Here is a 27,849-nt window from a genome sequence, read left to right as displayed (position 1 = left end):
AGTCCCCTGCAATGTTTTTTTTTATCACCGAGAGGAAATGCAATGTCGTATATCAAAATACAACCACTGCACCCATAGACCTCGCTCCATTTAACCATAATGGCCTTTATGAGACAGAGGCCCCCTTACTGTTGTACCGAGGCAACAGAAAACCTGATTGACGAGGGACATTGTGGGGAGGGGGTCACTATGAAGGACGGCCTCTCAGGTCTGACAGAAAGACAGCTCTTATTATGAGCATCTGTCAGGGGGAGATGAAGAGGAGGCCTGTGGGGATCTGATACAGACGGACGGGACAACCTGTCTGAAAAATATCCTCTAAAAGTTTTCTATGACATGATTAATTCATGAAAAGAATGAAATGAAAGATCTGTCACTGCCAACTTAAACCACGCCAACATAGATGGAGTATGTGGGAAAGAAGGACAGGTCTCTCTTCCCTCCACAGCCCCCTGTGTCTAATGGCAGCCTTCCCTACACACCTACACTGTGACGGTGACCTTGAGTGCTGACCGGGAGGACAAAAGGGATGCGGAGAAAGAGGAGATGGAAAGATGGAGGTGATGATGACGGGAGACGGAGGGGTGAGAGAATATTAGAGAGGGCCCCTCCCTGTGGGACATGAGGGGCGTTAAGAGGTTGCAGAAAATGGCTTGTGGCAGAGACAGAATGAGAGCGAGAGAGAGAGCAGCTGAAGAGACGGAGGGGTGGAGGGATGGAGAATATTAGAGCATGTCCTCCAAGGCACAGCAAGAGCTTAAATGCCACCGCGTGTGCGCGTCTGTGCACGTGTCTTCTTCACGTCTTAGCGCGCGAGTGCATGGATTCCATGTGTGTATGTCTTCAACCTCTCCATGTGTTCAACCTTTGGGTGTGTGTGTGTTTTCCTGTGCAAGTTTGTCCATCAGACAGCAAAGAGGACACCCACTGGGATTATGCCAGTGCAGACAGGATGAGAGGTTGCATGTGACCAGCCTGCAAAGAACCACTGACAGCGTTAGACGGGGAAAAAAAATCTTGGTGTCTGACCATCTTATCCATTCTCCGCCCGACATCCACCACATGGGCCTACAAATGGTTCCTATTGAAAACCACAGCGTATGTGCAGAATATCAAAAGGGACGTGTTAGAAACCTGCTGCCGCCACACACACATAATGTCCATTATGCATATGCACTGTAGCTTGAGGGCAACATTATCTCTAGGGCAATGGGACTGCTCCGGTGTAACGGCGATGCGAACCCAGTCGTAAATTAGCCACGTATGACAGATTTCATGTGGGAGTTCAGCGGAGGCGCTCCGTGACGTAACACCACAGGCCCGGGGTAAATTCGGGCTTTTCACTGCTTCATATCACAGGTCCACAAACTCATCCCAGAGCCTGAGGCCATCTAGAATCACCAAGTGTCAGAATGTTCCCCACACAAGTGAGCCAGAGCCCGGGGCATGCAGGAGGAACATGACAAGGACGGTATCCAGCACACAGGCTCAGTTTGAGGCTGTACCGCTGAAGGAAAAGTCAATGTTTTTCTTTGAATGTTTGCAGCCAGAGACCTCTAATTATCCAGTGAACACTTTGACTGGCAAAGAAATTAGATGAGTTGAAACAGCCGCCATGCAGTAAAATATATTATGATCATGATAATTAGGAAGCAAGGAAGTGACTTTTGTGGCTAAAATCCCTGATTGGATATTACAGCACTGCTATGCAAGTTATTAACATTAACGAACAAATAAATTCCAGCAGAGAAATTCAGTAATTGGATGAGTTTCTCCATTAAGTTCCCATTAGATTTGTCAACCTGATGGTTCCTGTAGGCACCAGGTTAACCAACATGCTGTCAAGGTGTTTCCAGGTCTCTAATGCACAGTTGCAGTTCCTGTCAGGACCAATAAGAATGAGCCAGGTTGATCCGTCTTACTCAGAAATGATCAAACAGAAACACAACACCGTCGCTTCATTATTTTCAAGCTGAGCAAAGTGTTACTTGTGAGGTGAATTATACAAGTCTTTTTATAGCGCACACCAATAAGTTCCCTCTGCTCTAGTTCGCCAGTAGTGTTTCTATTTCCAGATGGAAGCAGAGACTTTGCAGATCAAGTCATAAAGTCATTTACATATTATTTTTGCCGCACTTCAAATTCTAGTGAAAGGAGAAGGCTCCATTTCTTATGACTCTGAATCTTTTTGGGGTGGAAATCAGTAACAGCAAAACAGACAGCAGAAGCTGTGGTTGTCAGATTTGTCACGGCAACTCTGCATATAATATGGAAACAGGGATTTCAAAACTCTGCTAAATGTAGCACGTCCTCGTCTTTCAAACATTTTATTGTCAGATGTGATATTGTCAGAGGACTGTGAGCAATCCTGCGAGATGCTTCTGCTTCTTTTCCTTCTTCTGTTGTGTCCCAACTTTCTGCAATTGGTCTGAAAGTCCCAACGATCCAAAGAAACTGGACAGAGACACTTGCTTTTGGTCTATTGGTCCAAAGCACCGTTCACATCTGTTATTCTGGTTAAAGCAAAACTGAAGGTCTGGACCAAACAAGGTAAGTGTGAAATAAATAAAGGTCCGACTTGATGATAGAGTATTAATCATGAGTACTGTAAGTACATGTAAACGTAATAGGTTTTTGGTCATATGTTTAAGCGGTTATCTATGAATACAGTATTATAAATGAGGCCCCGGATTCAGGTAATTCATACACACGAACTCACCACAGATTGAATCCCATAATCTTCCTTCTCAGTGTCCGCTTAAGCATCTATATAAAAACATTTTTTAAAGAATAATTTTATACCCCAACTGCTAAAAAAGTTTTAAAGAAGCAAACTGGTGTTCTGAAATAATAAAGTGTTATTTTGACTTTCATACTCATAATCAAGTAAATGTACTGGTGATTACTACACACTATTCCTGCTCAATCTTTCAATTTACTGGATTTGTAAAAACGTTTGTCAAATTTATTTTCTTCTTCGATTTTTTAGGAATGTGACAGTTCCATACATCGACCTATTGCCACTTTGACATTTACATCACCGCTACAATTTCCCATCAGAGCAATGACAAATGCCCCCCCTCGAGCTCCAGGAGTAAAATGAGAAGAAATGAAAGTCTGCTTCGTGAATACTAAGAGGGCGTCTTTAAGTGGCTTCTCCTCCATGTAGTCTGCAGGTCATGATGCATTCAGGTCACCACACTGCTACTGTGACTGGGGCACCGGTTAATGCCACACAATCCCATTAGTGTATGTTCCTTTAATCTTGGCATAAATCATCCCTGTCAGTGTTGATCATATCAAAACTCTATCACACCGACGCCTTTATTATTACAATGCTTCGCAGAGTAATTACTTTGTCCGATGCATTTTGCCCAAATCAGCAGAACCTTTCATCCTGCCCCAAAAAATGTCACTCTGCATTTGGCTGCCAGGGGGAGCAGCCACATCCGGCCAAACGAGGAATCAAAAACTTCGGGTCCTTTCTCGATGAAGCAAATGGATCAACTGTCGTCTTGACTGTTAAAACAATAAAGCTGCATCACATCCTGTTTTCGCTTTCCTTTTTTTTTTTTAAACCCTCCCTGTCACGACTAGGTTTCATCTCAGAGGAGACGCAGCGATGCCATGATCTTTATCTAATTAAATCAAGGTTTCGTTTAATTTCCTGAAAGTTAATGAGGAGTTTATCATCCGTGTCAGAGCCCACTTTTTCGCTCGCTAACAATGTAGCAGGTCCTGATAAGGTAGAGCGGGCGCTCGCAGCAAGGTGACAGAGGATACGCAGACGTATAAGGCGATATTAGTATTCTGTGTTTGTTGGCAGGCTATGTGTAAAGTGGGGGAGCAGCGGCATCTCGGCGTATCCCTCCCCCGTTTGCTCTCTGCCACATTAGATCAAGCCACACACACACAGACAGTCCGGCTCACACGGGGCGAAGGCCTGGAACCTGCCATGAATGACCTTAAAACATCTTTGATACCTTCACCCAGTAGTTAAGAAGGTGTCACAGCAACAACTTTGGCAGTTTGGCATCCCATAAATCACTGAGAGGAACTTTCTCATTTAATACTGAAAACAAAAGCAACATATTTTATATCCAATTTCAGCACTTACTGGGTCCTCAGTGTGCTTCTGTAGTTTAAGATATAACAGGGGAGACGAACAAAAGGGTAATTTGCAAATGGTTTCTTTTCTTTTGCCTTTTGGGGTCGATATTTTAAATCCTACTTTTATTATGACTCCAACAAAGCTAGGACACATACAACGGCACTGCTGTGCTCTGAAACCCTTTCGCAAGGACGATTTTTCGCTGCGCAGAACAAAGCGCAGTGCAGCACGCCGCGCTACAGTCTCTGGTGGGCTGTGAGGAACACTCTCGCATCCAATAGAAACAAAGTATCTAATGGAGGAACAGCTGATAGCCCGAGAGAAAACTAACCCAGCCTGACCCGTACCCTCCAGGCGTTCTGATTCTTCTATCCAAACCCGTGGGGTCCCAACAGGCTCGTTTGGTGTATCCACACTCTTGTGTTTGTCAAAATTAATTTACATGACACATAAATATTTTTACAACCCTTTTCAAGCCAATTACCCAAACAAATGACTTGACAAGTGTATTTTAGTCAGTTCATTATTTCATAGGTAAACATTTATGCAGAGGACGTCAATAAACCTTTTGTGCAGTTCCCCACCGAGTCCTGACCCCTAGTAAGAAAACACGATGAAGTCTGCTGGTTTGATTGATTGAACACTAAAACCTGTATCAATATTCTATAGCCCACAGATGTTGTTGTCTTGGATATTGAATCCCTGAGAAGTTCAGCAGCTTGCAGCCTTGAAGTCACTTCCTCTGAGATTGAGGATTTTATGGCTTTAATTTCAGATACAAGCTTTTTACAATCTGCAGCTCCATTCGGAGTCCCAGGACTCCCGCCTGCCCTCACACAGACTTCAGCTCGACTGAAACTGCCACATAAAGCTGCTGTTTACACTCATATCTCAATCACCTGCATACACACACACACACACACACACACACACACACACACACACCCACACACACACACACACACACACACACACACACACACACACACACACACACACACACACACACACACACACACACACACACACACACACACACACACACACACACCTGACTCACAAGAAAATTGAACTGGGTCGGGAGTGGAGCTGCTGCAAGTGTCCATTAATTCAAACAGGAAGTATGACTGAGCCCAGGCTTTACTGTCGTTCCTCAGACCAGGATTTATACTTTAATAATAATATAATTTATACTGCAGGATATTTTGGCTCAACTTCTTGATTGTGGAAGGGAGTGGAGACGTGTCGTCCATCTTGAAATGATTAAAAGTAGTTAAAGTCAGGAGAACTTTGTCATCATGATTACAATAACCCTTTGGTTTCAGCAAGGAAACAAAATGGGGAAACAGACAGCATTCTCCTGTGCTATAGAGTCTGTTGACTGGTCATGACTCCAACCTGCTCCCTCTGTGGACTTTATGCCTCTATAATAACAACACCCTTTCCTCCCAGGTGATAGGAGTCATACCTCTGTATAATTTCAACCAAATTATACAAAAATATGTAATTTGGTTGAACTGGTCCTTTAAGCTTATTGAACAAGTGGATATGAAGAATGGAAGCATCCAGGAATGGTGAACTGTCGCAGTCGCCGGGTACAATGCTGATTCCTGTGAATAGGAGATGTGGTGTTGTCACGGGGATATTCTAGTACCTGTGGGAATAACTGTGAATGCAACGTGCCACTGAGAGACATGCAGCCACAGCAAGGTAATAAAAGGGATCACAATACCGCGATTCGGTCTTTTAGAGGCCTGTAGCCCCTCTGTCAGGGGGAGTTTTATGCTTTCATTACTTCATCTAAGTAGCCCCATGATGGAGCTCTCCCCAGCCTCTATCAATGGTAGTATTTCAAAACACACTTGAGTAAATGGAAGAAAGAGATGATGTCATGTTGAATTGAGATGTATATAAAGCATGCACATGAGCACTGGCCCCATTTGACTGCATTACCTGCTGTGTTTTATGTGATAAACATGTTACATAATAGTACATCTATGCTTGGTTGTAGCGGTTTACCAGTCAAGTTATTTTATATTCATTAGTATTGATTCAACCTGAAGGATAATTTGTCCCCGTCATCACTTCGACTGTGCCTGACCCCAACATTTAGTGCAGCCATGTGCGTGTCACATAATAAGCACAATTACAACACAATCACTCATTCGGCCTACACATTACTCATGCAAGCACATGCTTTTGTGCAAACAGTGAAGTACAGCTGTGTCCTTATACACACACTGGGTACAGATACGTGATAAAGACTTTAAAAGAGGGGAAGAGAGGAAAAGAGAAGAAGAGAGGAGCGGAAAGGGAAGAAGTGAGCAAAGTCACACAGCATCTCGTCCGTCTTTGATGCATTGGGGCTTTGAAGTCAATACTGATGCAATTTAGGGCCGGAGGCAGAGACAGGCGTACAAACTATATAATTAGCACCTTGCCACGGTTCCTAATATGGGAGCGTCTCAGTAACTAAGCCGTCAAAGCCAAAAAAACATGTCTCCACTTCTCTGATTGACTCACAAGAAAGACTTGACTTTATTAGAATATTTTTCCTGGTAAAAGAAATGCCTTCATTTGGCAGACAGAAAAAAAAATTACTCAAATGTTGCACCACATCAGGTAAACTGAAAATGGGAGGAAAAAAACAAGTGCAAATGCATATTTGAGCCTGGAAAACCTGTATTGATCTGTTAAATTTAAAGATCCATTCTAACATGCATTTCCTCTTGCCGTTATCTTTTTCTCCTTCCCTTCCCCTTCATATCTCACTTTCCCTCTAATGTATTAATATTTCCCCTCAGCCTTCTTTCCTTCCTGTGCCTCTTACATCACCTGCGATCATCCCCTAATGATCTCATGGAAACTGTGAGCAGTGCGAGAGAGGCGACCTGGTGGAGGTGATGTGTTTTAGGGACACTGTGTGGCTGTCCCATCCCAGGAAACAGAATCCCAGTGGGGGTAAACGGATCTGAAACCTGGCTTAGCAGATGGTCCCCACTGTGCTGAGTCCGTTCATAAGCAATTAGAAGCACAAACATGACACGAGTGACAACAGAACGAACCCGAGACCAGACCATATCTGCGGCCGGGTCTGATACGATCGCAGGAGTCAAAGGACGGTCAGAAAAGAATGAAATATGAAACATATTATTCAGCAGTGCAGATGGAAAGCTGGCACCCGCTCATTCACCTTGTCACAGGCTCTGTGCAGCGCAGTCGAGAGGTTTCCCATCGCTGTAAAACATTGTGTGACAGTTGCTTTTTGCTGCCTCTTAGGTCAGTTTTAGAACCATATCTATCTTCCACCGCTGATGCTGCTGCTGCTGCAATAATAACCTGTCCACCCTGTAAAGCAGAGGTGGGTATGCAGTCAGGCCCATCTCCTTTCCCTCCCACACCATCTCTGTGTGTGACTCAGACCTGCTGATGTATAGATGGTGAGACAGACTGAGAGGAGGAGGAGGCAGCTCCTGCTTCACAGAGCAAATGACATGCAGCATATAAAAAAGCTGGGGCATAGAGAAAATGTTGAAATGTTAATAACGTGACACTGCATCAGTCCCTCCAGGGAAATTCGCTCAATGCTCACTGCAGGGAGTTTGGGGCATAAATTGGGTTACGGAGCGACACCTTTGGAGGTGGAAGGGATTGAGTTTCTTCAAACCCAGGTCACGTTATCAGCATCCAGTATCAGATAGTGCTCTGTCATCGGACAACCAAACCCACACAATCTACAACTGAAATCACAAAAAAAAGATCCTTCAGCCGTCCGCTGGTATAACGCTAAGCCAGCAGAGGCACACAATGTAAACAACACTTTTAAGAGAAGCTAAGGACTGAGGCTACATCCATACGATTACGTTTTAAATCGGCATTTTCAAACCAAAACGATGCAAAATGGCTGCAAATACAACAGGCTCTGCAATGCTTGTAATTGATTATCCATGTGGCGTTCTACACTGGTAGGCGATGCTAATGCCAGTTGTTTTCTTCCGGAAAGGGATCATGTGATAGGAGCACAACGAATCAGCGAAGGCTACGTAGTGACCGAAAAGACCCAATCACCAAGCGGTTACTAGTGTCTACATCATCGTTTCCAGACTTCTCCGTTTCTGCCCGTCCAGACTAAAACACAGCCCCGGAGATTTCAAACTAAAATAGCGCCAGCAGCATTTTTCAAAATTCACAGAGCGTGTGTCATCGCTGACTAAACTGTAAACTTTCAAGAAACGAAAAGTAGATGCAGAAAGTCACTCGTTCTAAGATAAACTAGTTTTTCTTTTTAGACAAGCCAGTGTGCTTAGTTTGCAGAGACTCAGCCACAGACATGAAAGTCAAGTGTTGTTACAGCTCAAAACATGCAGCTTCCCTGGACTTGTCAGCCTGTGACAGAGATGTGCTTCCTGCAGTACAAAATGACATCAGTTGAAATAAGGTATCATAAGAGTTTATCCTCCTTTTTGCTCCATAGTAATGCATCAGTCGGAAAATCAAAGAAAACACTTCAATCAGCAGTATTGCAACCAATGGATTTTTTTTCCATTGCTAATCTTGGTAATGTCCCCTTGTCCCTAATCCTGTTTTTGGAAAGCTCTAAGAAATGTGCCTGGCAGTGACGGCGGTGTTGGATCAATGTGATGCTGCAAGTTCTGATCCATTAGGTGTGCGTCATCCCAGAGGCAGTGAGTCACTCAGCATTCCTCCCCCCTGCAGGACCATATACACGGCAGCCACGACAAAGACGAGACGGGGAGGGGGCTGTCTTGGAGGTGACAGGGTGCTCTGGATGACAAACCTGAGAGCGGCTGCACCCTCTGCGACTGCCTGCTAATGTCTCTATCCGTCTGGGTGCAATTTTCTGCCTGTTCGTTTGCCCACTTGCCCGTCGACTGAATCTGTCTGTCTGCGTGTCTGTCTCTACCCTGTAGCCTAATGTGCTCATGACTCGAAATGTAATCTTGTTCCTGACTAGCCTGTCTCTCCTCCGCCTGAGACTTCAGCAGAGCATAAATAATCACATTGTAAAAGGTAAACAGAATATCATTACTGCAATCACTAGACTCAAGGAAGGCCATATTTTAATTATCTAATTGCGTGGACGACTTGTGTAAAAGCTACGGCAGGTTCGCTGTAATTATCTAAGTGATTTTGGATTTCCCTATGATTCCCGCCATAGCTGTTCCCCCGAAAAATAGCTCTGTGAAACAAATGCAATAAAAATGTAACAAAATACTTTTACTTTATACATTTTATTTCCAGGGGCTCGATTCGATTTGTCCCGAGTCTTTTCTCTGAGCCCAGACTAAAGGAAACACAGACGTGCAGTGTCGCCACAGTGTCTCAGACACTGGCTGGTAACTCATACGTAGTTGAATTTGATCTAATGGGGAGAAGGCCTGCTACTCCGCTAAGTGACACATCGCTCCTGTGTCTGCTCTCCTGACCTTTTCCTCTGCGGAGCAGTATGAGGGAGGGCACAGGCTCTGGGGGCTGCGGAGGGAGAAGGTGACTCTAGGTCAGTGGCGCTTCAGCAACAGAGGCACAGGTGGCAAATGGACGGTTAATAGATGAGGGGAGGGAAAGAACGAGCCCTGATGAGTCATCCCACAGAACAGATCAGAGTTATGACGGGCCTAAAGGGCGGCTGCAGGGAAAGATCATTCATAAATGAAATAATTTAGACCTTTAAACACTTTCAGCGTCGTGAAACTCTCCTTAGTGCGCTGCAAATTTTTTTATTAAGCCAATCAATTAAAAGTAACAGAGATTCAACAGCTACAGTTTCAAGGACGTCTCTCTGTAACTCAAGTTGTTTCACACACAGCACTCCTCTCCTACTCTTACTTGACAGAATTTGAAATGGAATGCTCTGTGGTTAATATAATACAGTACGGCTGCAGTTATTTATATATGCATGCTCAGATGTGCAACACTATGTCTGTTTGCTGGGTGAGAAAGCGGCGTGCGAATTTCTACCCACAGGAACGGTCGTATAACGATGGCAGGGCTCCCTGTTGCTTTTCTTTCCTCCTATGACACCCTGCTCTCCTCTCATCCCCCACTCGCCGCACTCCTCCACCCCCGAGGGCACGACTTCTGTTTTTTTATGTGGCAGCAGCCCAGAAAATCCGAGCCAGCGGGGCTGACTTCACAGAGCTGACCTGCAGCCACAGTGTGAGAGAGTCCCGGCTAAATCCAGTGACAGAGCACTGGATCAAACGGAAACCAATAAGATATATAGACTATATAAACAAATGTTGTATTGTTACGTTGTATTAAAGGGTTTCGACTGAACACACAAATGTATGGAAAGTTAATACACAGACAAAAATACACACAAACATAACATATATTTTTCACCGTTTGTTAGTTTTTTGGGTTTCTATCCTTGTTTGTTTGTTTGGTTGTGAGCAATATTGCACGAAAACAGCTGAACTGATTTCAATTAAATTTGGTGGGAGGATGGGACATGGGGCCACGAAGACCCCATTCAATTTTGCTGCTGATCCTGAGGATAGGACGTTTTCAACATTTTCATTACTTCCTAAGGAAATAATGCTCAGATTTTGATTTAAACAACCAGGCATATTTAGGAGGTGGGTATCTATGATTGTGTAGAATTTGTTGTATGTTTTTGGCAGGATGATGCAAGAACTACTCAAACGATTTCTATGAAATTTTGATTCGGATACAAATTTGTATTTCATCAAGTGAGATAAGGTGTTTTGCAACATTTCTGTTGATTTCTCCAAGAATAATTCCTGAATCTTGTTTAGGGGACTGATATTTATGCGTGTGTGCAATTTGGTGCAGATCCAAATAAAAATCCTGATCGAGTGAATTTCAATGTGTTTTCTTAGGGGACCTTGGCGGAGGTGTGACCTCTTTCAGTGCCATTCTAGTTTTACATATAATTTCCACCAGCGCGGCTAAAAAACAAAAACTGACTGCCAATGTCATTCATGAACACTTATATGGAGCGACACATCTATCATTTCCTCCCCGAAGCAGACACATCTTGGCATCTTAATCATTTACTTTAATTTCACATCGAATTTTTTTTTCATAAAACAATTTCTTGAATGGTATCGGAGAATCTGGCCGACACCCACCTCTCCTCTCCTGCTCCATCCACCTCACTGTCTCCTGCTGCAGTGCTCGTCCCCCGCGGTCCCTTCAGAATAAACAGCCATTCATCACTGTTCAGGGGATTTAAGTCAATGCCAATTGGATTGCCATCGACCGAAATGATAAATCATGGCAAATGATAAATGAATAAGCTGTGCAGTTAGCTAAACACACCAGCCAGGGAGAAAACGGGGGGGAGGCGACGAGACGAGAGGACAGCAGGTGGGTTTCAGAGGCCACAGAGTTTGTCTACGAGAATCTACGAGAATTGGAGTCAACTGGCTCAGAAATTGAGTTTCATTATGGAGGAACACCCCCCCCCCCGATGCCCGAATGCTGAAAGAGCGGTGAAAATTTGATAGATTTGTCCGTGTCCAATGCTATTAATTTACAGAGAAATTGGGTTATGAAGCGTGTGTGACGATTCCTGGATAGATGGTCTCTGCCTGTATTGATTGTCTATTTCTCACATCAGGCGCTTTCTTAGAAGGACACTTTTGACAGACGCGGTGGGAATTGACACATCGAAACGTATTTGTGTTCATGGGTCAACAGTAGAGCTGGGTGATGATTCAAAATGGTGACTTATTGACTTTCAGCAGAGTCGCATGAAGCCAATTTCATCACAGGAGGATATTCTGCACATTACTGTCCAAATGAATGATCAGCAAACTGTTTAACACCTTGTTAAAACATGGTTATTGTAGTTTAAGAGATTGGTCTCTTTGCTGCATAATGTGGAATATTATTCACTGTCTGAAAACATTATTTTATAGAATTTTATCATTTCATGGAATAAATATATCATTAATAATAATGATTGATAATGATTTCAATCCTATTTCCCAGTACTAGCTGAGGGTGCACTTGAAAATATTCTTTGTAAACGTGTGGGTGGATAAAGATTTCTCATTAAGCCTTTCCAGCAGTAACATCACGTTATGAAACTCCTGATGCTTGCAATCATGCAAGCTGATGGACAGGATACCGTATCCAGCTGAAGATATATGAAGAGCCATATGTTGCCTGGTTTAACGCAAAAGAAGGAGACTATAGTCAGGGAGAAGAAGCGTGATGCAGGAGCCGCTGCGCTTCCGACACTTGCATCCATGCTGAGGAGTTTACTGACAGCAGCAAATTAGTTCCACACACTCGACAGGAAAGCGTAATTAGCCAGCCGAAAGAGACGCACACAGACGTGTTCACAGAAGTACGCACCCACTTGCACACACAGTCACAACTCATGGAGAAACATACTGCAGCTACTCAGGCAAACATGCATCAGACGCACACACATACGTTCATGGGTAAACTCGTGGATGCAAACAGACTCTGGCAGTACCCGACGGCTGCTGCACAGAACACAAATATGCATATGCAAGCCTAAAGGAGCGCCAGCACAAAAAAGTGTACTTATACTTAGAGGTACACACACACAACGCCGCATTAACATAAACAACATCAAGTCTGAAAAGTAGAACACAGCAGAAGACAGCTGTTCTCCGTGCAGGAAGAAACGCAGTCATGGGGAGAGGACACATTCACACTTATTTTCTCCACAACAGGATGTTTGAGGACACATGGAAACACAATGGAGCACGCCCACAGTGTCCTTACACACTTTGCACGATCTCACCTCAGGAGAGTCGCCAAGTCGCTTGCACGCTGTGAGCGACCGCTCTCACACATGAGGTAGAAATGGGAGAAAATGAGTTCAGAGATGGGGGATCACAGGTGAGCGTTATGCGTGTGCATAAATCTAAGCCTCCTGCTCAAGTGCACAGTCTTTGTTTTGTTTTTCAAATAGAAAAAAGGCTGCATTGGTTACAGTTGCAATGAGAATGCATGTGCTGTCACTTTTCTGCAAAGCGAGGCAGATGTGTTGCATTTGAAAGATAGGGGGCGATATGCAGAGTGCCAGGCAGTGTGTGGGTGGATGGGAGTAGGCAGAGGGATGACCATAGGGTTTATGGAGCGGGCCATGCGAACAGATGGTCCTTGGTTGCTACCCAAGATCCCATTAAGAAAGATGGCAGGGCTGACCTATTTCTGGACCCACCATGCCGTGCAAATCCACAGAGATAGGGCGTATATCTTCATTCAGAGGATATAATCCTCACTGTTTTTGTTGGCCTTTGTGGGATAACATGCGTCGTTACTGTAGAATTAATGCAGGAATCAATTAGGGCGAGATGCTGCGGTCATACAGCAACGCAAAAATCCGGCCGACTCATATTTCCAGCTGGCCATCTCGTCATTTCCTCGGACATTGTGCCCTTCAGTGCTTAATGCGGTCTCTCTACAGAGCAACTGGGGTTGTCAAGAGACTGATGAGCCGTCCACTGGCAGCAGAGGTGCTCTTCCTTTCACCTACAGTATGTTCCACGTGCAGCGCCTTTGTATGGACAGCTGTCTCAAAGGGCTCAAGAGAGACACTTCCTCCTTAAGCCGCAGCTGGCACTTAGTCGCTTAGCTACTTCCTGCTCTCTGTACAGTTGCCACTGAGACTTTTTGCGCCCGTCGACAGTCATTTCAAAACCATTTGGAACTGGTCAGATTTTTCCTTCTTCTTCTCCTCTAATGCGATGGATGCACAACCAAACAGAGGATCGTGTTCGCTTATCTTCAAGTTCATTGCCCCCTCATGTTTTTCCCTTTGACCCCCCGAGTTTAGTGTCAACTGAAATCCACACTGGGCGCAGGTCATGTGTGAATGAGGCGGTAAATATTTGATGAGGTGATATTGTAGAGGTGATGGGCAATACAAAAAGCTACACAGAGGAACAGCACAGGCTCAAGCTAGCGTCAGTCGTTTCCCCTGGTGTGTTATAAGGCACTTGAGGTGACACAGAGCCTAATCGAAATGGGATATATGACTGTGTGTGTGAATGTGTGTGTGTGTGTGTGTGTGGAGAAGCTCATAGATGCCATGATCGCACAAAGACAGCGGGGGGATTTGATATACGATCAATCTGAGTAAACTATTTATCATCGCCTTTGTTTTGCCCAATCGAATGAGGCACATTAATGATACACACATAAATTCACACAAAGTGCCCGTGGTCACCTGTTGCTCTGTGTTTACTGTTACTGGTCTGAGCAACGCCACGGGCCATTCTAGTTCCCTGCCCTATAGGCAACCTATGGCACAGCAGCAGGACTGTGTTAACAGTGTCTCCAACGACCAGAATGATGCTTCTCATGCATCAGGTCTGCTCCTAATGGTTATGCAGTGTGGGTAGATGTGTGTTCATGTAATTTAACTCATCACAGCAAAGTCATTTTGGCAAGGTCACACGGTCCAGGCACCAATACCAAAGCAGGCCTTGTTCTCACACCAGTAATTGTTGCCCAGCGTGGGGAAACAATATGGGGGACCTCTGGGCCAAGATGCAGCCACGCGAGGATCTGGACTTGTCTCGTGATGCAATCAGACCGGCGGTGTACTTGATCTTTCACTGGCACCGCAGTCGTCATCAAGGCAGACCAATGAATGGAGGCTGGAGGGGCCAGAGGTTATCTGTCTCAATATGCAGCTCTGTTACCTGGAGAGAATGGACGCTGCATCAAGCTTTAATCCCACCTTCGTGTGTGTGTGTGTGCCTGCTCTGCTCAGACACCCCCCCAATGTCAGCTGACTGAGTGCCACTACACAGCAGTTGCTATGGTTACCAGCCAGGTTCAGTGTACACCGATACTCATCCTCATTGCAATTTTTATCTGCAGTCAAGCACTGATGGGAGAGTCACACACACACACACACACACACACACACACACACACACACACACACACACACACACACACACACACACACACACACACACACACACACACACACACACACACTTTTGTATGTACCTCATATGTGGAGAAATGACATATGTGTGCCCATAAATGTACACATCGTCCGCCCACGTGAAGATTCACATACACATGCATGAAGCCCTAATCAGTACATAATGTGCCGTATATCATTAGACTGTGTTAACAGCCGGCAGGCAAACAGTCTGCAGGGCAGAGTTATCAGCCCCACCACAAGTAGCACAAATCACAGTAGGTGATTCGCTCGGATATCTCTATGCCTAGAAACCCCCTTTTTTAAAGCAACCGCCCTAATTTGTCACTGACTCTCATACCCACTATCTTTCCATATGCTGGTCTGTCTGTCTCTCACACACTCACACTCACACACACACGTACACGGGGCAGCTTGGGAGCGCTCAGTCAGAGCAGGAGATGAAAGCGAGAGGGAGCCGCGTCCATGCCAGCCGAGCTGTGTGAGAGGGGGAAGTGATGAAAGAGAGGCTCATTTAGTAAATTGACAGCTCCCTTACGAAATCCTCGCCTTCTTCTCCATGAAAGGACCCAAATCCGCTTCCCAACTCCCAGCTATTCTCAGCAGGCATGAAGAGACTGTCACATTCCAGCAAACCTTAACTATGAAAGTGTTTTAGTTCGGATCCATCTCCCGCCTGATTCCCACCACTGCTGCTGCTTCCCAGTATATGTCTGGGCATAGTGTGCAAGACAGAGGTGCTGGTCGTGATACTAACTCTGATGCAAGCTAGAGAACAAAGAAGAGATGAAACAGAATGTTTCCCCTCTACAGATGCACTTCCACAAGCCATAAATAAACACGTCGTACGCTTTCTCCCAGAATTTCCCTTTAGTTACAAGTTGTTTTCAAAGTAAAAAAATGTTTTTAAAAACTGATGCAAAGACCCTCAACATCTCATCACACTGAGAACATCACTAAACTAATAAAGACGCAGAGAAGCTGCTGTCAGGGTCATTTCACATAACGTGCATATTATCCATGCACCATGGAAAACTTGAGTGGACTCCAGTTCTATTATCAAACACTGTGAAGTCCTCTCATAATCCGTTGCAGCTAAAAGAACAAGGCTAGCAGCTACAGGCAGCCGGCTGCTCATAGCTAACTGGCGGCTGCTCAGCGGGGCTAAGTGGCAGACATCTTGCTAAGCTGAGAGGAGGAGCACACGAGAAATGCTGCTGATGGAGAGACAGTTTTTCATTTTAATAATGTATCTCGCTGGAGCGGCGCACTTGCACGAAGCAGCACTGGCAGGGAGGAGGACAGAATTAACTGGGACTATGTTGAAATCTAAAAAAAAAACAGGAGAGAGCATCATATGAGTTGGGAAAAAAATAAGTTGTTAAAGTGCAGGAGAGATTGTGGAGGCAGAGTGAGGGATGGAGCTAAAGAAAGGAGGGCCGGGAGAGGAGAGGGACTGTAATTCATATCGAGGGGGCGAAAAAGCTACAGTGACAGCCTCTCACCTTCTACACAAACACCACATATGCCATCTCTCGCAATAAATCTCTCGCCTCACATACACACAAGCATGTGCGAACACACACATATACACACAGTGGTTGGTTCAGCTGGCAGCGGTTCAGCGGAGTGAGTTACAGCGTGCTGCACAAAGGCCATCGCAGCAGAGAGAAGGCTGGACAGTGCCAGCCAAATATCCAACTGAGGTTCAGTTAGGACTGATACATGCACTATAGCTTCTGTGGGGATCAAATGAATTAGCTGGGACCTGAATAAAACAGGAGGGTAAATGTGTGCATGGCTGTGGATTCATCTGAAAGCCACTTTAGGTCTAGGAACCAGTTGACCGCTGCAGTTAGCTTGTATTGTGCGTTTGGAAAAGTGATTTGTAGCAAAAAAGTGCACAAGTCGGGATTAGATATCCTGTGTTTATGAGGAAAACCTACCAGGACTCTGCCAGTGAGCGTCTGAGCCGAGATCATGACGCCGGCCCAGTCTTTGACCGAAGTCATCCATCCCACCTCGCTGATAGGTACCTCCTCCTTCTCATCAGTGCCCTTTAGACCCTTGTCTGCTGCCTGATGGTTGATCACCTTCTGAGCCTCCTGGAAGAAGAAATAAGAAGCTGCGTTAGGAAATGGAGCATGTGGAATAAAAAAAAAATTATACATATATATATATATAACAGGAACATGGTTTGCTTCAGGGAGAATTAAAAAGGCACAAGCATGAAGTGGCATTTAAGAGTGAGGAGAGAAAGACGCTGGCTACGGGGCAAATCTGTTTCTGAAAGAATATCAGCAAGAGGCAAAAATAAATTGATCATATGAGCCCCGCAAAGGCGTTTGTACTCATGAGCTCATGCATGTCCACATTCATGATGAGCTACAACCTCTGAGGGGGAAAAAGGAACACAAGTGCAGCCAGCACGCCACGATGGCATCCATCTGCTATATGTTGAATGTGTGTTAGGTAACGACAGAATGTATGCACAGCCTCTCTTGCCGTTTTGCCCGTATGGCTCTGTAAGTTAATTGTTCCTCAGGGTAGAGACTGTGAGACCATTGTTCCCATTCAGGCCTTTCAGCGTTCCCACTCGTGTCCGACTGAGCGAGCAGAGTTGCATGGCAGTTCGTCGACATGCTTTGCCTGGCACAGTCCCTGCATGCAGCTGTTCCTCTCCAGCTGTTCCCTCACTCCTGATTTGACACAAGCAGCCACTCGGCTTTCCCGTCCTCACGGCGAAAAAAAAAGCCAATGAGTAGATTTCCCCGCAGCTTCAGAGGCCACAAAATCCTGCGATAACACGTAGTAAAACGTTTGCTTATGTCACCCTCAGCCTCATAAAACCGTGGCGCTAGGCCCGGCAACTGCCACGGAGAATCCCTGGAATTGCAATAACTTTGAGCCCTCGTGATGACGGCCGATTGCACCATTCCGAGGAGGAAGGCTAATTTTACCGCAGCGCACGAACGCAACAGTTGGAAAAGATTTTACGATGTCCCTCCTTCACAAGTAGTCATCAAAACAGATTATGTGCCAAGTCAACAAAGTTTAATTTCTTTCCCAGTAATATACCATTGCTTCACTTGGCTGGAAATGCAAAAAAATTACGCAAATAAATAGCAGTGGGTTTGTTTTTGTTTTTTCACCTGACACATTTCTTTCCAGGAACCGTGCGGGGTAATAAAAATGTGTAACTAAACCAAGCAACCACTGTTTGACCAATATGTGCCCACAAAAAAACAAACTGCAGTGTTAAAGAACAGTGCTATTACAGATGAGCCCAAGAGAGCGCTCCGTCCATTTCAAGAGGATTGTCTGGTCAAATTGGATTACATTTCATAATGATATGGCATGGACACAGCTGCCATTTTCCTAATTTGATTCCAACCCCATAACAATGCCAATAAACTGGCCCTAAAAAAGCCTGACTTAGTCATAAGATCATTATCTGCTGCTGCCGTTGGGCCTCTCGGTGCTGCAGTGGATAATTCACTTACTTCTGCTTTATATACTCATTAAATAGCTCAGTGTTTCAGGGGACTTGAAAACTTTTAAAGGCATCTGTCATGACCGGGATTTGGACCGTTTGGTTTTGTCTTTGAAATGTCACACAGAACTCAGCGGCTGATTATAGATGGCAGCTATGAATAATGGAAGCAGACTGACCTCCCCAAAGATTTGTGAGATTAAAACATAGTGCAAGTATGGGAGACGAAACCACTAACCCCCATAGAGAAAAAGTTATATTAGGATTTGACAACTAAATGAATTGACAAGAATAAACGAGGAAGACTTTATCAAATCTCTGTCTATTTCATCTGCTGAGTGATTTTAGATTTTGTATTATATAATATGCTGTCTTTGATTTTTATCTTTTTAAATTTACCGTTATTTAAAAATAATCTGTGACATTGTATTAATTTGTTTTTGATGTTTTATATTCATGTTTTTATTTGTCCTCTGTGTGAAGTTCTTTGCAACAACTCCTCTGAAAGGTGCTATATAAATAAAGTTATTCTAATTGTTATTATTACTTTTAAGACTCTAAACATCCATTACCCCCTTTCACTTAGTACTAATTTAAGTGCTGTATTTGCTCTAACAAATGTAAGACAACCTGTGTTTACCTGCCATGTGCTGCAAATACTTTCAAAGTGTGTATGCATGCGGGTCAACGTCCACAGGGATGTCTAAGGTTTCACTCTGATCGGCCGTGCGCCTGCTCCAGAGCACTCCAGGCATGTTGTGGTGGCGTAACATGTGCTAGTCTGTGCCCGACAGTCACTTCTTACCCAGAATTCCCAGCATGCACCACAGTATACACAGATAAGCAGACTAGAACTACTGTGTGTCACGCAAGTCACGTCTCGGAGTAGCTAACAACATAACTTTATAGCTCTTGGTGCTACTGTTTCCACCTGATTTGTTTTCAAGCATGCCGTAAATGCTTTTAGATGTCACGGCAATTTAGTGGGGAAGGGTTGCCAACTGACTGACAGCTGCATCACATCAAAGAGTCACCAAAAGAAAGCATGGTACTGCTTAGTTTGAGAGGATTACAAGATACAAGTCATTTTAATTTGTTTTTGCATGATGTGTATTCTGTGGTACACACCTGAAACTAGACGCTGCACGTTCAGTCGCAGTACAGCGTGTTACTGTGTGTGTGTGTGTGTGTGCGTACGAGCATGTGGGCGGCGAGGCAGACCACATGAATAATGGATGCAGTCACAAACTGATGGTCGAGCAGATCAGAAGAGACAGTGTAAACAAGGAATTGCTTCTAGTTCATTTGAGTGGCCGGCGGTAGGCCTGAGCTGAGTGAGAGAGAGGGGGGGGAGAGAGAGAGGGAGAGAGAGGAGCACTGAAGCAGTCGGCCATGGGAGAATCCATCTGCCGGCTATATATACACACCTGTGATGTCAAACCGAGAGAGAGACAGAGAGGGGGAGAGGGGGAGAGGGGGAGACAGGCGAGGGAGAGGGGCAGCAGCAGGAGTCAGTAAACATATTTTTAACCAAAGTCAAAAGGGAACAAAATGATATGTAGGGAATATCCTTTTCGATTATAGGGGTATAAAATACAACTGTATTAATCCTGTATTTGGTTAAGAGCAATTTAAAGCAGAGGAAGAAGTAGAATAGGTAATAGGTAAGATTTCAATTTCATCTTAATAAATAAAAATACAATTGTTAAATGGGAAATGTTGTTTCGAGGTAATTTTACCATTATATTAATATGAAAAGTGTAAGATGTAACATTTCTAATTAAAAATGTGCGTCGTTCATCTTCCTACTTCGAGAACCTTTCTATAACGAGACACATGAACACTGTTAATATTAGTATTGTACCAATTAACGGAGTACACAGGGGACACATGGTATTAATGAGAAAGAGAGGGACGGATATAACTCTGTACAGGGAGGAGGACAGAAACAGGACTGACTGAAGTGTAGTGGACAGGGACAGTGAGACGGAGGCTGTGGGAGCTGAACAAGGACGACGAGTCAAAGCGAGATTCAGAGGGAGTGAAGACGATAGAATGACAGAACAATAGAGCGAGAGGGGCAGGAATAATGACAGAGGGACACAAATTACAGGACATCGCGGGAGACAGGACACCGAGCAAACACAGGACTGAGAGAGAGGTGGAGGACAGTGACAGTGAGACAAAGATACTGCGGGACAGGGAGATAAACAAGTGGCCGGAAGACAGACAGCGAGGCAGATTAGGAGCAAGAGAAACGGCAAGCGAGAGACCAGACACAGAAAGACAGAGAGAGAGAGAGGGAGGGAGAGAGAGAGACAAGGGGGGGGGGACAAGAGAGGGAGACAGAAATATGCCCATGTGACTCCACTGATCTAACAGGACTTGGCTTTAGCGCAGCTGTTGCCCTGGCTTTCGTCCTCATCGCTGAGGAAAACTCTATTCCAGTGTGAGAGGCTATTTATAGCCGAACCCAGGGAGACGTTAAACTAGTGAATCTCATAACACGCTCCGTTCGCCATGTTTGCTATTTTAACGCCGGTACAGTTACCCAGTGTCCCTGGGTTACAGACCCTCACTGGGTTACATCGACAGAACAGGGAGCCTCTTCACATACGCAAACACACAAGGCTGAATGTGACAACACCATGCGGAGAAAAGCTGTTATTTCTGTGCATAGGGTCAAGCCGACTGAACCATATAGAATGAAGGGGGCTGAAATGTACAGTGTTGTGTTTCTACCACAGAGGAATCCTCCCAGTCAGTGACGCTATGTATGTATCACAAGTCCCCAAATATGTTACTGGAAAACATTGGGGACAGCGTTTGAAAAATAAATAAGACGAGGGAAATGGTTGATCCAGAGGTTAAGGGCTTACCTACACTGCCATGTGTTTGATTTAGGGATTACACCGGTACAGCCTGGAATTCAATCTGCTCAGGACGCCACATTTTCTGTCACCACACAAATGTCATTTACAGACTGTAGCTGCACATGTGGTACAGGAGATACGGTCGTCCTATTTGCTTTTTTTTTTTAAAGTATGTAGCTAGGTTATTGAGCAAGAGCAGTGGTATCTAATAGAGTAACTATGGAACAATTTTATGTCCTCAGGTTTGTGCAGGTTTGAGTTTATAAAGAGAAAAATAATTTGTAGAAAACTCCCATAGCTCAGCCCTGTCAACCAAGAAACTATAAAACTAAGATCAGTCAAGCCACAAGTCCAAACCATCCCAAGACTGACGAATTACATCATCCCAGTGTGATCACTGGTCTCACCGAGGCTATCGAAGCGGTCAGTGTCACTGAAAACGTTGTCCATCTCCAGAATCACATTAGCCCTGCGCTGCCCCTCTGTGCCGGGGCCTATTTTGAGCGCTGCTGGCCAGAGCAGGATTAGACGATTTGTGGACACTGGACTAAATAGATGACATCCACAATGTCGGCAAACAGGAAGACAAGCCAAACGGTTTTACATCTCTCTCCATCTCCGCTGGACAGCCCGCCACGATGCGCACGCCACTGCAGGAACTCATTTCTCAAAATGGCTGCGCTCCATGTCCGGCTATTTGTCCCCGACTGTGACGCCTCCTTGGCTATAGCGGAGAGAAACAATAAAGTAGTGATATTGGAAAAAAAAGCAGAATGGAAGCCTGGCAGCGCACACTGTCTGAGATGTACATTCTTTCATGTCGAAGAGGACAGAATAAAGGCTCATCGACAACTCCTCTGTGACTGGAGGGAGGGCGGAAGACGAGAACTGAATGTATAGTCCTGTTGATTCATAATGCCATAGTGCAGCTCTTCCATTGATATAACATCTAAAAACCCCGGGTTGAAAATAGATGACGTGAATCGTGGGAGATTGAAAGGTCAGCACTTGTCATCTAGGAACGTCTTCTCATCTTAATGTCAGCAGATAATAGACTCAAATGAGGGCACGCTGAAGATGTAAAGGGTAAATAATTAAATAGCCCAAATTAAAGTTTTAATTGGAACATTTCTGATGTAAAAAGGGCAAAGCTATGGATCAGAGAAAATGAGCAAAAGAAAGAATGTACTTTGCGTATCTCTTTTCCCTCTTGGTGCGGTTGTTCGGCCGCTGAGAGCTTCAGAGCGAACAAACCGAATAAGACCAACCGCTGGTTTCACTTAGTTTACAATGTGGCCAAAGCAATAAACGCCATCGCAGCTGTTTCAGACCTCAAAAATCGATATCATCATTTTCTTTGCACTCTCCTTTACTCTGAGACACTGAGAGATTGATGATGCCTCATCACTGGAAGTTGCAGCCAACAATCACAGGGCCGCGAAGCCCCGATAATTCACCCCGATCGAGGAGAGCAGCTGTCACTCAGACTCTGATGGACTCTTTGTTTCTACTCTATTTGACTGCAGATAATTTCTGTAATCGTCATGGAAATCGGACATTAGGAAGATTCATGGCCTCAGACTCACGAACCATGAAAACAAATAATCGCCACCATAATGAATTTGACGCAGATGTGAGAGCGAGAATTTAACGGATGAGTGTGTAAGGGGCTAAATTTCCATTAACGCACGCAAATCACATTCTTCACATGTGCACATGCTATTGTTGATAATTTCATTCTCGACAGGTTTAATTATTTTTTTACACAATGTAGAGATGGCTTGTTACTATGGTGACACTCACAGCCCTTCAATGCAAACGAGGGAAACGTTTCAAAAGAGTCCATTAAATAAACCAGACAAATGGCTTGTATGACATTAGAAGAATTTAGAAGCAGCGGTTATCACACAATGGACGGAAACACACTCAGTTTACATTTTTTTTACATTATCTCTGCTGTTTTTATTGATAATATAAATCATAATGGTGCTACCTTTTGAATCGTGTGTTTAATTCATCCGGAGTCAGTTTCTTAATCCAATAATGCATCAGTATTTTCGGCCATGCCGTTTACTGTGGTTTTCTTTTCTAAAAATTGTATTTATAACTTTGTGCTTCTCGTATTTTAATCCATTCTTGTGTTGCCTTCATTTGATCCATGATCGATGAAGCACTTTGGCTCAGCTTCTGTTCTTTTGAATTTGATATAGAAATAAATCCTGCTGACTTGACTGTTACAGTAAATAAATGAGCACGATGTGTTCTGACCCAGACTATAACCTGCAACATTTTTCCACCGGGGGTTACAAACCATTCTATCCTATCAGAAAGTAGGTGAAATGAAAAAAAAAGGCAACATGCTTGAATGACATCAGCCTTTATCGTACTATAACCATCAGTGGCACAATCACCTGGGGCTAATCCACCATTTTGTACGAGCAGCCCAGTGTAGATGTGAATGAGTGTTGCTGCATGAATGTGCAAGTGGAGCATTCAAGACAAGCAGCCTTTACGGTCACAGGAGGTCCTACAGCATTTAGACATCACCCACAAAAAAAAACAGAACAAAGAAAGCACATCCGGTGTGTGTCACACCGTCATTGCACTAAATTCTATTATGACGCTGATGTCCTTGTGATGTTCTTGTTGCTTAGAACCACCAACCTCCATCTCATAGGCCGCAACCACAAGGTTAGCCTCTATTTTCTATTATTGGTGGAGAAGTCTTTCCTTCATTCAAGGGCATATCAATTCCGTGTGTGTGTGCGTTTGTGTTTGTATTTACAGTATATGTGAGCGTTAAGGCCAATGATTGATCTGTAGTTCATCTAGGGCTCGCTTGGTGTCAGCATCGTTTACCACACCAATGAATCAGGCGGTAATGGCGTGCCTCTGAACCCGCCACCCGTCTGGACCTCCTCACCATGGAGCCCGTGGCAGAACTCTTGTGCAAGCTCCATCAGCAGCAGGACGCTCTCAGCTGCACACAACACTACAGAGCCAAACACCGAGGTTACTTCTGAGATACATAATGGCTTCTAGCCACATTTCCGCATGGTGTGCGGCTTTATTTAAGGATATTCAGTGAGGTATTCTTGGAATATTTTATTTTCAGTTCAATTAGACATTTAATAAGAAAACAGCTCCAGATGTACTTACTGGCCCACCCACATACAAAGTAAAGGGGGAACCCATTTAAAAGAAGCAAGTATGTGTCAATACAGGTCAAAAACCGTTGCCTAATTATTGACAATTTCAGAAACATATCATAGTCATATTTAAAGTGATCCTTTTAGCTGGAATGCAGCTATTCATTTCCATTCCAAGAAGCCATTTAGCAAAGGGGAGATTGGATTCACATTTCTTAAATCATATCGTTTTGGGAGTTTCTTAAATCTGGAGAGGTAATCCTTTCAGTTTTTTCATAATGTCCCTGAAGTCATGCAAGAATGTATTAAGCTTTGTCCACGACCAATGAGTTGTTACATGGAGAAAGTTGTAATGGACCAATCTGCCTCTAGCATTTATAGTGGCAGACAACTGTCACACCCATTTCAGAATCCCATCTCTCCCTAGGTTTATGCAGCTCTGGCTTTAAAGTTCCATCCACCTACAGAAAAATGGAGTTTTGAAATGTACCCACGTATTTGTCCCTGATGAATCAGCATTTTCAGTGGAGTATTCTTAAAAAGTTCAAATGAGAGGACATGATAGTGACCTAATGATGATGAGGCCATTTCATGTGGCACAGTCAGCACAGTCATCTCATCCGCTGGTGTGTGAGCATATCATGGATCCTCGTTATGAGGTTGGGCCGAGTATTAATTTGAGGACATAAAATCTCACATGATCACCAACATCTATAACCTTTATCTAAACCTTGGTTATAATAACTTCTTGTAATCCTTCTAAAAGCCTTTTTATTACTTGATGTACCCAATATTCCACATGCTTTACCATTTTCAATTTATGTTACTAATTACAATTGCTGTTTGAAATATTACTCATACAAAACGCTTGAATTAGAGACATAGATTTTCAATTTAACTGATATTCATCATCTGGGGACCTGCTATCATTACATATTACAAGATTCATATAAAACCAGAACCAAACCATTTTAATCATTTCCATTTTCATCATTATCAGTAACAATGTGTCGTTTCTAATGGACCATTTGGGAGTTCTATAAAAAAAGGTTTGCTATTACTGAACAGAAACTTTCCGCCTTTCTTCTGCTCAGGCCTGTTTCCTCCACAGCCTTCACCGAATTTAAAGAGCAGCAGCACAAACAGCAGCAGCAACAGTCTTTTCAAGGCATCACCTGTCTCCGCCCTGACACCCTGTGGCCCTGGGAACACTTTAATGAGCTTTCCAGCTAAATACAGACGGACGGTTCGCTCCCCGTCAATAAGCGTCTCGGAGTACAACAGACAGTTGAAACCCAGACGCCCATTACCTTCTGCAGAACAGGTCATTTAGGTGTTTTCCAGGAGTGGAAAACAACCACGACGGCAGCCATTGCCCTAATTGGCTTCCTGCTATCTAACCTGCACTGATCAATGACTCCCGCTCTATAAAGAGCAACATACAGACATGACTGGCAGATATTTATTTTTAGCAGGCTATACTGGCAGGCTGGTTTTGTCTACAGCCCAAAATACAATGATTGAAACTATAAAGGAGGGGGAATCTGAATCTCAGTTTTGAAAGCAAACAAGAAAACAAACTAATCAGCCCAGGATTGCAACATGTAAATCGATTTTTAGCACAAACATTATAAATCAATCTATCCATCCATTACCTATTACTGCTTATCATTTGAGGGCTGAGGAGGAGCTGGAGCCAATCACAGCTGATATTGGACAAGCGGCCACTAACACAGATATGTCTTATTATATCAGTTTTTAATTCTCTTGGTCATTAGCACCAATAATTCCCTTCTCACCTGTGTACATCTTGAAGACCTATGCACTCAAATGCAAATCCTTTTTCAATACATTCTACCATTGTCAAGCTGAATGAGATGGTGTCAGAGTCACTGAATTTCTCTAAATTGGTTTATTATACTAAAAGCTTTTCCTCACAGTTTCTCCTCTCTCTCTATATATATATATACGGACACACACAGCGGAGCAAATGCACTTACATATGCACACACAATGCAGAAAAGAAAAATGATGTGCGTTGGAGAGTGGATTTATTATTCCTTAATCGACTGAATCAATTACTCTCCATGGAGGGTAAGTTCTTTCTACTTGATGTAATAGAACAATACATGACTATATCTATCTATATAATATCTCATGGTAAAGGAATATTACCGAATACACAAACACCCACAATACTGCTTATACCCTTTTTTAGATTTTATGAATTTGAAAAATGGAGCCCTGCAGAAATGGTCTCATGTGTTATGTGGCTGTTTATTTATTTGTAGGTTTGGATTGAGCTCTGTAACTTTAAGAATTTGTCACTCCAGAGAATATAGACCTATAACCACTGAGTGGGAGATGCTGCATGACAGGATACAGCTCCTGAGGATTGCAGTCCATGCATAAGATATGAATGTGAGTGTGAGCGCAGACTTTCAGCACGCCAAGCCGGCAGTATGCAGTGCATTCAGAAAGTAATCAGACCTCTTCATGTTATTTCACATTTACTACTGAATAAACGCTCTGAATACGTAGGTATGTATGTATGTATGCACAAGTGCGATATCTTGATTCTTCCTTTTTAAGAAATGTCTGTTTTTACTTTGGGGCAGTGTGTTGGCACTGTCGCCTCACAGCAAGAAGGTTCTTAGTTCGAATCCCGTAGTTTGCATGTTCTCCCTGTATTTTTTTGTGTACTGCAGCTGCAAGTCTGGAAACAGAAACAGATTCGAACAGCCCCTGTATGATGTCACAAATCTAAGAAACCAATCCTGTCTTGTGGGTGGGGCTTAGTATCAGGTGAGCTGTGAGGGCGAGGACCTGCAATCAAGGGCGGGGCCATATTAGCATATTCATAGAACTAAGTAACAAAATGAGAAATGAAGGTGATGAGCTACATCTAAGCCATTTTCAGGCCATTGGGGCCATCGTTTTTCATGACAAACCTTTGAAAATGTTTAAAAAGTGATATTTATGTTCATACTTTCCCAAATACTGTGGGACATTATTACAATTTTTTTCCTATAATAGTTTATAACATGGAACAACGGGCCTCTTTATTCTAACTGTGTTTTCCTATGTGATTTATTCCTACAGTCAAGAGCAATGAGCCTCCATGTTCAGCAGCTACCTTCATGACCTCCTCTGATTGGTCCTCTCCTCACGAACCATCATCCAATCAAACCACTATTATCATCCACATTCACAGTTGGCCGACCATTACCCCTGAGCTACACTCTCAGGTAATCTGCTATAACCACATATCCTCTATCTACCTTCCCAACCCT

General features: G+C 43.9%; 1 protein-coding gene across 25 annotated transcripts in view; it reads right to left on the bottom strand.

The window, feature by feature from the left end:
- Positions 1–27,849, bottom strand: part of kcnma1a (potassium large conductance calcium-activated channel, subfamily M, alpha member 1a) — a 140,258-nt gene that overhangs the window by 85,568 nt on the left and 26,841 nt on the right. For all 25 annotated transcript variants that reach the window (XM_035172181.2, XM_035172182.2, XM_035172183.2 and 22 more), the window contains exon 2: positions 16,988–17,146. In XM_035172181.2, the coding sequence (XP_035028072.1) occupies positions 16,988–17,146 (159 nt within the window). The remainder of the gene's footprint in view (positions 1–16,987; positions 17,147–27,849) is intronic.

This window comes from Hippoglossus stenolepis, chromosome 12 (assembly GCF_022539355.2).
Source record: "Hippoglossus stenolepis isolate QCI-W04-F060 chromosome 12, HSTE1.2, whole genome shotgun sequence".
Lineage (NCBI taxonomy): Eukaryota > Metazoa > Chordata > Actinopteri > Pleuronectiformes > Pleuronectidae > Hippoglossus > Hippoglossus stenolepis.
The sequence above is the reverse complement of the archived record's forward strand: the minus strand, read 5'-3'. Positions and strand labels throughout refer to the sequence as shown.